Source organism: Cryptomeria japonica, chromosome 9 (genome assembly GCF_030272615.1).
Source record: "Cryptomeria japonica chromosome 9, Sugi_1.0, whole genome shotgun sequence".
Lineage (NCBI taxonomy): Eukaryota > Viridiplantae > Streptophyta > Pinopsida > Cupressales > Cupressaceae > Cryptomeria > Cryptomeria japonica.
The window spans coordinates 673,625,742-673,636,441 of record NC_081413.1 but is presented as its reverse complement, the minus strand read 5'-3'; the positions used below and the strand labels follow the sequence as shown (position 1 = coordinate 673,636,441).

The following is a 10,700-nucleotide window of genomic DNA, read 5'->3' as shown; positions in this document are numbered from 1 at the left end:
ATCCTAGAAATCGCATTATGAATTGAAAACAGTAATTAAGAAAGAAAATCCCAGTTCCACGTAAAAATCAACTTTATCGTATAGTTTGTGCATCAAAAATACAACTACGCTCTTGATTGCCAAATATCACTGCATTGTCAAATGGTGCTTCAAGGCAAACTAGTTTCAAATGACCGTACGATAACTGATATGAATAAGATTGGAACCAAACAAAATTTCTTCAGCAAACTGGCAATAGTTGTGAACGTAGAAGTATACAAAACGAACAATAAGTTTCTTACTCAAAAAAGTAGATAATGTACAAACAGTTACAGATTTCTATCTGTAGTGCCGATCTCTTCGATTCAAGTTCAGATATGGTATTTGGAAACCTGGGAACATTTTTAACACACTGGATAGTTGAACATTTCCCTGATTCTCATTTAATGCCATCTCAGAGACTCGGGCTTGGATCCAACTTATTAATAGATTTTGTGTTGTGGAAGTACAACAATAAAAAAGGATCCTTCTGTCATTTACTTATAAATGTAAATCCACACCAAAAGACCACACCGGGGTGGTGTGGTCTTGGGTTAGACACATGTTCATCTGACTTTGTAGCCTCTCTTTAGTGGAGATTTGGCCTGTATTGACTAGAACAGGCCACTCCAGAGGAGAAAGGTGAAACGAGAGGAATTCAAGGTCAATAAGGAGAGGGATGGCATCTAAATGGAGTATTAAAAAAGAGGAGCAATGTTGGTTAATAAGTTCCAAAAGCTTTTGCTATTATTATATCCAGATAAAATAGTCTATGCACAGTGTCATAAGGAATGGAACAGATCCCGCAGAAAACAGCATTTCCAAGATATAACTCTTTTGTAGTTCCTTTCTCTCCATCTACTTGTACTCCAAAAATTTTGATCTACCTGCACGTGTGTGCTGACCTTCCAAACGAGCTTCCAGTAGTCTTGCCTTCAAAGTGTTCTCTCGTGATCCCTTGGCCCAATCTGGACCACCTTTTGATCTTCCAATCCTTGCACTTCCAGGATCAGGAGGAGGCCAGTGATGATTCCATTGTCGGGTTGGGCTGGCAGAGCCATGTGCAGACACTAATGCAGAACTAACAAAATGATCTCTGCCACCACCAACAGACTTAAATCGCCTTGCTTTGTCCTGATCCTGCTTTGCACCATTGCATTCAGACTCAGTCAGACTGTCAGCTCTGGCCAGACTCTCAGTGGCATTTTTTGAGGGTTTCCCATGATCTTGGCCATCGTCCCATGACTCAATATTCCTCTCAATCCACTGAGAACTACTTGTAAAATCCCATTCGATTCCTTCTGCCATCCTCTCTTTGTCAAGAGAATTGTTGCCTTTAAGCCTATCCAATATTTGCGCTTTGCTCCCATGCCATGTATTTCCCATCTGGTCTTCAATCTGAATTCTTTGGTCATTGGATCTTCGACCTTTTGATTCTTCATTCAAGTTTGCCCTCTGATCTGATCTACGGCCCTTTGTTTCTTCTGATCTCCCAGAAGTAGCATAACTCCATTTGTAGGCTCTAGTATTATCTTCCAATGTTTCTCTGTTAAGTTCAATTGAATGAAGATCACTGTCAGCTGAATCTTCATCATCTATCCCTTGAGGTGCACTTTTAACCTCATTCATTGAATCTCTCTGTAGCTCTGCTTCCCTTGCATCAATTCTGTTTCGTACCTCACTCTTCAAATCATTTGCCCTTTTGGCTCTCAAAAATGCCTCTAGCTCACTTCTTAGCTTATCTAGAATTTCATTTTTCTCTTCAAGCTCAAGCCTGGCTTCTGCTAGCTTCATCTGAACCCTTTCTTCCCTCCATACCTCTGCCATCTGAAGCATCTTTCTCTCCTCTTCAACCTCTTCCCAAACCTTAGCAGACTCACGTTTCAGTTCCTCCACCTCAGCCTTGTCTTCTCCAATTTCCCTTGCCAATTCATCACAAACTTCTTCCATTAGTTCCCGAGCTTTCTGTTCCCTCTCAAAATCTTGCAGTGCTTTTGCAAGTGCCCCCTTTGTTTCATCCAGCTCTCGTGTAAGCTTTTTATTCACACTCTCCAGTTTCCTCCTAAATTTCCTTTCATCTTCCAGCTCTTCTCTTGCTGTTTGAATGGCAGCTCTAACTTTATCTTGTTCTTTGGTTTTCCAAATCATCTTTTCTTCTGCAACTCTTTTCATTAAGCTATCAATTTGGTGACGATCCTCTCTCTGTTCTTGCATTAATTCCCGGATTCGCCCCCGAGCATGTTCCAATTCAGATCGTAAAGCAGATACCAATGAGACACTGGATGAATGTTGTTCTTCAAGGCTCCATATACGGTTTAGAATCTTCAACAGCTCAGAAGAGGTTGTGAGATTATAGCCTGATTCCCCTGACTTGACCTTCAAACCCAGGAGGGAACTTGAAGGGGTGAAAGGCCGATCACGGGTCTCTATCTGCAGACAGGGAGAAGCTTAGCACCTGTGTTCTGGCTTATGTTCTTGAAAATTGGAAAACAAAACTGCAGAATTCATGGCCATTTTATGAAAATATGCACAAATTTGGAAGAATGAAATTGAACAGGGAACAATGTCAATCCAGAGCTCAATTTAATTATAAAATACTATCATTAAGTAGGGTCACTAAAATCATTTCAGTGAAAAAGCTGTGATAACCAATGTTCCAGGGAGTTTCCTGACGAGGGTACAGGGGATGGGGAACCAAGAGCTTAAATTTGGGGACGGCGGGGGATGGCGAGGGGATGGCGGCAGAGTGGTGGTGGGGGAGTGGTGCTGATATAAAAAATAGAGGTTAATTGAAATATTCAAGGCAAACTCCACAATATAACATCTTTATGAGTGCCCTATGAAAGGCAACTAGTTTTCACGCAGTTAAGAGGTTGCAATTAGTATGTAATGGCATTTGCCATATAGCAAGCAACCTAGCAGCATCCCCGACATAGGTGGTGAAAGTGATGGTGTTGTGGGGGACATTTTCCCAAGTCCCCAAGTCTTGGAAACATCCCCCTAAAGGGGATGTGGTTTTTTTTTGGTTTTTTTTTTGGGGGGGGGGGGAACGTGTCTCCGTGGAACACTGGTGATAACCAAAGTTCTCTCTGGTTGAGGAATAAAGTCTACCATAGACCATTTATCATTCGATTTAAAATTGTTTTGAACTAATTCGAGAGTGTTTGAACCAACCTGATCTACAGAAACATGAATATATTCCACTGTGTTTCAGCAAGTAATATCTATGAATTACACTAATTTAGACCTCCTCGGTGGCAGTTAAGTCCTCTATACCTCCATTGAGCTCACATTGCTTGGGGATCGTAAAGGCTGCAAAGATCCACCATTTTTTCGAGCATGCCCATTTCTCTGTATCAGAGAAGCTATTTGTCTTCTGAGGCTGCCTGTCCCAGATCGATCTGCTGTCTGCAGTCAGAAAATAAACCATGAGTATATTGCAAAATAAAGCTAATTAATTCAGTTGCGGTTAAAAAATAGTTCTGAAAATGCATCATGTCAAGGTTTAAAATTAAACCATGAAATACAGGGCAGAAACCTTAACTCTACGCAAATTAGCAGTAGCTGTACATTTAGGATACTCAGAACATAAAAAATAATATCAATGTTCACAAATGACCACATCAGGTCATGGAGACTCAAACGTGCTGTCGGCTATTTTAACATTAGAATGGAGTGCCCAAGCATTTTGTAGAAAAACTACAGAAAACCAAATCACCAAGGAAATGTAAATCCAAACTTATTGAGGTTTTACAGGAGTAAATGGCAATAACTGAGTACAAACTCCACGAGGTAATCTACAGTGCAAAACCCTTAGTCCACATCAGCACCAGAACGATTTGTGGAGCTGCCAGTAGCTAAAGTGAGGCTCGGGAATCAAACACTGGATTACCAGGGGATTAAACCAAATCACAGGAGGAATCACCAAATAGTCTCTCACCTCTGCATACCTAACAAGAGAATTTACTCGACCTAACTGGAAGTGGGCTCAAAGAGTATAATAATGATTTCTGTAGGGTGACCAGGGCCAGGACTATCACAATCAAGAGAGCTGTCCTTCAAAATAAGAGGGTATTCTTCTCGAGAGAACCGTAAGAAGCCCAATAGATTATAACAAGTCATTTTCGACCAAGGCAAGACTTCACATGGGAAAAATAGCTACAGGCTAAAAAAATTCTTTACAAAAGAACAGAAATTCTAAAACCAAGGCAAAATTCATGTCGGGGTTCACACCAGAACCATTATAAAATTTCAGATTAAAACAAAGATGTTGCTTGAGGGGTAAAAAGAAACAAGCATCGACTATGGAATGTGCTCCCTGTCATTTAAGCTTTAAAACAGGTGGATTAGAACAGGCATTCTAGGCTGACGCCTTTGAATGGGACGTGTATATAAAAACCTTTATTTTTCTTCCAGGATACAGAAAAAAGGGGAGATAGATGGTTTGTAACTTATTTTTCTGAGTAAATAAGATTATCGCTGTTATTCATTCGGCTACATATCCTTAAAGAGATTTTCAATTTCATGCTCTGCTTTGCTTGCTTTCAGTTTCCTGTTTGAGTGTTCATCTACATGAACAGAGATTCGTCTGCATAATAATACAACTGTAAAAATCCCTAAAAAACGATTTTGCATCCTTATCTAAACCTAGCCATACAGAATAAAAATTGTGGGCACTAATGCCTACCAGAGAGCTTGGACTGTGAGATGGATCAGACAAATGCGGAGGCAAGAAATGAGACTGCAACGGCGTTCTCTCGCGGCTTCTGGTTTTGTAATAATCGCCATTCCGTGAGCTCTTCTTAACCTTCTTATCTTGTTGTATGCCTACTGCCGCTGTAGACGAGGTCGGTATTTCCTGAAGCTCCCAAAGAGTAGCAGCCAATTTCCTTGCAGAAACGGAAACCCTGTTACCACGTGCAATACCACTGAGTGAAGGCGGGTATGGCGAAGACGCCATTGGAGGCGTTTCTGAAGACATTTTCCAATTCGGTACCGGCGTGCTCGAGCCTCCTCGTCTCCCTGCCAGAATCGCACGTTTCAGCTTCACATTCTGCAGTATTGTGGATGACGAAGACGACGAAGAGCCTCTCTTTCGAACTTTTCCTCCTCCGCGGATAAAATCCTCCATGGTTCCTTTCTCTCTCGCCATCAACAAAGATTTCCTTCAAAATCTTATCAATATTACTCCATTTTTTAACATCAAACACTCGCCCGGAACCTTCAACTCGTTTTTCAGTGAACCTAAAAGTTCACCGAAAACGTGATCTTCTTCAACCGCTCGAATCTTCAACAGGCAAGCAAAAAAGCTTTCTGCTAGCCTCAAAGTTCGCTGAATCTGATGCTTCACTTTTCAACTCAAATTTCACGGAATCCGGATCTTTTCAAACAGCTTTAACTCCTCAGTATAGGGACAGGTTCACAAGCTTCACGGAAAAAACTCAAACGTTGCCTTAATCGGAAGCTTTTTCAACAGCTTTACTCTACAAGTTTGTAGAAATGCTTGAAGTCTTCCAAACCGACAGCTTTTATTGCATACTTTTAAGGAAAGTCCAAATAATGCCAATGTTAAGCATTAATCACTATTTCTCAAAATAATACTCAATTTTAAGCATTATTCACCATTTTCAAGCTCTGATTTCCATGGATTCGTATCAAAGCTGCATCCAGTTCACAGTTGTCTATCTATAACACCGCCTCAAATTCTAGCAGAGATGCTAAAGATAGTCCTTAACTAACAATCGCAGCTCAAATTAGCAAATCTTTCCACGGAAAAAGCAAAGCCTGTCTCAATCCTACGCAAATTCATTGACAGCTTAGCCAAAGCTCCCGTTCAGCCTGAAATAACCAATAGTACCTCAATTTAAGAAAATTTTCAACCAAAAAAGGCACAGATAATCTCTATCTTATTCAAATTCGCCGCTAATTCAGCAAGAATTTTAAAAAGGCAAAAACAAAAAAAGCAAAAACGCGCTTCATACCTTCCTTTCTGACCACAAAGAAAATTCAAATTCTCCCGATTTCACCGGATTTATAGTACATCAAAAAGCAATTTTGAGCCCTGCGCTCTCCAGTTCGTCCTGAACCCGCCGGATCTCTTTACCTCCACCGCATTCCAATCTCAAAGTACAGAAAGCAAATGGAATTCAAAACACACATTTAATTCAACTCACGAAATTCCTCAAGTCCGCCATAAATCTACAAGACGGACACAGAGACCTTACTGAACAAATCATACCTATGTAGGCTGCAAACGCGACAGACGAATACTCGTCAATTGACGCCAACTCCAACTCCAAGGACACTTTTCCCTAGAGACAAAAATCAAACACTCTGCACAGCATTTTCCCCGTCTGATGACAGAAACAGCAGCACCATTACCGTACATATTAAAACCTCGATACCTACTGCGGCCCACCAGGATTTACATTTCAAAATAAGCATTATCACATTCACATTCCCACCAAACTTTGATACTTTTCAAAACTATTAAATTTTACCAGTTTTGAAATCATCCCCAAGGTGATGATGATTACTTTGATTTCCAAACACCAAAGATAAGGCCTACCCACTTTACGAAACTTTTCCTTCTACACGGCAAAATATTTTAGCAGGATAAAATCTTTGCGTATGGTAGAGAAGTGATGCTTATACTGTAAAATATTTGTGCATGGGTAGAGGAGAATCTCCATGAATGTCTCTGTCATACGAGTTTATATGGCCAAACATTTGACCAGTTGATGTTGATTCGAAATCTTTTGGCCCTTGTTCATAATGAGGTGTGGACCATCATGGGTGTTGGCTAAGAACACTACAAGATGAACAGCTCTTTCCAGCATCAGGGAATATATATTTATTGTTTCCAACATGGCATGTAATGCAATACAGATTTTGCCTTCCACTTCCTCTGCTCTTAAAATTTGTGGACCCAACTACAAGACAAAAAGCTTCACTCGGTTTATCGCTTTCTTTCTTTTTTATTTTACGTGGGGACCTTTGGACTACATGATTTTTTTATTTATTTTTATACCCTAGAATAGAAACGACTCTTTATTTGTACAGCAGAATAACCTCTTTTTATAGAAATACTTATATGTAGAATTAAGTGAATCAAAGTTTTAGATAAATATATTTATTAGTATATTTATAAGTTAACTATTTTATTTTTTATTTTTTGGGGGGAAGATAAGAGTGTTAGTATTATTTGCAATTGCAACATATTAAATATTAATTTAATTTCTAATATTACTTTTGTTCTTTAAATTTCTCCATTATTTTGTAAAGGAAAAAAATATTAAAGATAATGAAATATTATTAATAAGATTGAATATATATAAAAATATTACTTTTGTTCTCCAAATTTCTCTATTATCTTGTAAAAGAAAAAAAAACAGTAAAGATAATAGAATATTATTTATTAAGATTGAACATATATACCAAAAAATATTTTTTTATATAACTTTAAAGTACATCTCTACTATATTCTCTACCTCTTATATTATCAATTACAATACATAACATTAGTATAATATAATAATATGGATTTGTTCTTTTTGTATAAGATATATATACCTCTATATATATATATATGAATAAAAAGGGAATATTGAGTTAAAGTGCCATGCGTTTAACAATTTTCTCATTGTAAATTAAGTCAGAATAATTCTTATTTTATATGTATTTAATTCAGTATATTATTAAAAGGAGAATATTAGGTTAAAGGAATTTATACATATGACAAGATTTAGCTTATAATTTCAACAAATCCATGTGTTTAACAAGACTTATAAGAAAGTAATTTTAATAATCTATTTTGTTGTCATCTCTTCTATATTCTCTATTTCTTATATTGTCAATTATTATAGATAACATTAATATTATTTAATAACATGAATTTATTCTATATATAAGATATTTATGTTAAAATGTATTAATAAAAAGAGAATATTAAATTAAAATCTCATATGTTAAGGAAATTTATACCTTCAACAAAATTTAGTTTATAACCTCAACAAACCCATGTGTTCAATAATACTCTTTACTAATTAAGTATGTATTTAATATCAAGAAAAGATTAGGTTAAACAAATGTGTATCTATAACAAGATTTGAACATATAATCTTTACAACTTCTTATATATTTAATAGTACTTTTATTACCAATTAAATAAACTACCATACCTATCTTTACAAGAATATAGATAAGATATAAGATATCATATTTGTTCATTATTTCAATTTTAAAAATTTATTAGATTATAATTAACATTAAGTTGTTTTTTTTTTCTTGATTAGTAATAGTATATTTTTATTAATATTAAAAGAAAAACACATAAGTTGTAATTTCTTTTATACACCCTCCACGGAACTACACCAAATTTGTTAAAAAAAGATGTCCAAAATCGGACATAACTTCACCGAACCCTACCCCCACCTACTAAATTTTGCCCTATGCAACCATTACTACATTGTATCAGTAAATTAGTTCAAAACAATATGCATATTCTAACAAAGCATCTATCTAAACCCTACCCCCGTCTACCAGAATTCTACCCTATTTATACATTCATACAATATAACAGTTTTAAACATAGTCCATATATAGATAATATAAACATTGAACAAAAAATGTTGTAATTATTTGTTTCAATTCTTCCTCACTGCTTTCAAAGGCCCATTGGCCCTATAGTCTTTCAACTCCAACCTCGCTCTTGGCTCTTCCTTCATCCCTACCTTTCTCTTGCCTCTAGCTCACACTTTTTCCTTCACACGTAGGAAATGCATCAACAAATCTCAGGTGATAAGATCTTTTGCCCGACACTCATCCTTGTTTGTCCCCTTCACCAATCGAATGAAATGCATCAATTGTTGAGGAGTATCATTCATGCTGTTAGTATCCTTCATTGACGTGAAACCTGCCCCTGCAATAGCCCTTTCTAGCAAATATTGCTGTCACACAACCCTTCAACACCCATTCAACATCTTCCTTTTGCCCAACCTCTAACCTGCATGCTACCACCATTGAAACGATATCAATGCTCGTCCTATACCTAATCAGAAAAAAATATTATCAAGGAAAAGGTTGGCTCCATCTTGAAGTGCAATTGCCACCCATCCTCAAATGTGAGCTCCAAATGCACCCTTTGCAAGTTTATTACCTTGGTGACCCATGTCACATCATCTCATCACCACATCATTCCATTAATAACTTTTTGAAATGGCGACATACCATACCATCTCAAAGATCGAGCTCTAGATTACAAAGATCTTCCACTGTACAATCCAACCTATCATCAAGTTGCACTTCCTAGCCTGTTCGCCTCCTTATTCCCTGATTTCCTCACATGCTTGATTTCAAATTCTTCAAAGGTTTTTGATAAGTTTTTGGTGATGGATATGAATTTATTCAAATTCCATGCATATATTCCACATTTTTTCAATGTGTTTATAATAATCAATGAATCTCCTTCAAGGTGACAAATTTTTCCCCATTTTCAAAGCTTCAATAGCCACCTAGGCCTTAGCTTCACTGTTTGTTCCCTTCATAAGCTTCAAAGCTCCAAAGACTACAATGTTACCCTCCTAATCTTGCACGACAAATCCAACCCCCAACAATCCTAGGTTGCCTTTTGAGGCCCCATCAAATTTATTTTGTACCATCCTTCCCTCCATTTGGACCACTCCACCACCTTCACTTGAATGGCCTCCAAATTAACCAGAGCAAGCCCATTAACAGGCATAATTAATATTAAGTTATTATTATACTATGATATTGTAACTAATATAAATTATTATTAAGTTTTTTTTATTTTTTGGGTAAAATGATCAAGGCCTAAATATAAATTTAGATTAATATTTAAACTAATACATAAATATGAGTATTTCTAAAACTGCAACAAGGAAACCAATTTTAGGAGAGCATTACTCAATCCAAAAATTAGACACACGCGATTTGCAAAAAGATCATAGATGCACCTTTGCACACCAAATATAATGAAGCCTACAATACAGGGGATCCATACTCAACCCACTTATACTATTGACTTAAAACAAGGGAGCATTGCTCAAACCCCCCTAGAGATTTAAAATGACCCAACCTTCTCAAAAAACCAACTAGCAAAACTAAAATCTAAGGAGCATTACTCAACCCAAAATTATCACATGTGATCAGGATATACATCATTCAAAATAATGAGAGGGTCATACAAAATCTACATGCATTTAATTTATAATCTAATCACCTTGTTGCTTATATCTCCTCCCAAAGGATTTGGCACGTGCGATTGATGCTTATTACTTTCACCAAGATGACGAGACACACAAAATCTACAGGCATTTAGTTCATACTTTATTCAGTTTGAATTATTAAGATATTATTATATTATTATATTTCTATTAAACTCTTGACCAAAGCAAAAAAATTATTAGACGTTATTTTTGTTTTTTTGCTCGATAATGGGTCGAGGTCGTAAATTTTATTAATTAGGAGAAATAATTACAAACTTATACAAGTTCGGTTCGGTGTGGGCACCGGTAGGAAAGAACCAAATAAAGAAAACCTTCGGTCTTGCCCAAGGATAAATCTTGGAATAAATTACATATCCCCGATAGCCAATTATCCAATGCGTAGCTACTCGGGGGATTACATTATCATAGCTTCAATTAAATTTCTCTTGATCATCG

The 10,700-nt window shown here is 36.8% G+C and overlaps 1 protein-coding gene across 2 annotated transcripts; it reads right to left on the bottom strand.

Annotated features, from left to right (window-relative positions):
- Positions 1 to 253: 253 nt before the first annotated feature.
- LOC131054138 (uncharacterized protein At5g41620) lies at positions 254 to 6,821 on the bottom strand. Of its 2 annotated transcripts, none has more exons than XM_057988596.2 (5): positions 6,257 to 6,821; positions 6,000 to 6,138; positions 4,706 to 5,856; positions 3,295 to 3,426; positions 254 to 2,448 (listed from the first exon to the last, which is right to left on the bottom strand). In XM_057988596.2, the coding sequence occupies exons 3-5, from the start codon at positions 5,168 to 5,170 to the stop codon at positions 877 to 879; spliced, it is 2,169 nt and encodes a 722-aa protein (XP_057844579.2). In that variant the 5' UTR covers positions 5,171 to 5,856; positions 6,000 to 6,138; positions 6,257 to 6,821; the 3' UTR covers positions 254 to 876. The 2 variants fall into 2 exon arrangements, with proteins under 2 accessions (XP_057844579.2, XP_057844580.2); XM_057988597.2 differs by having other exon boundaries at positions 6,000 to 6,371; positions 6,519 to 6,821.
- Positions 6,822 to 10,700: the final 3,879 nt, after the last annotated feature.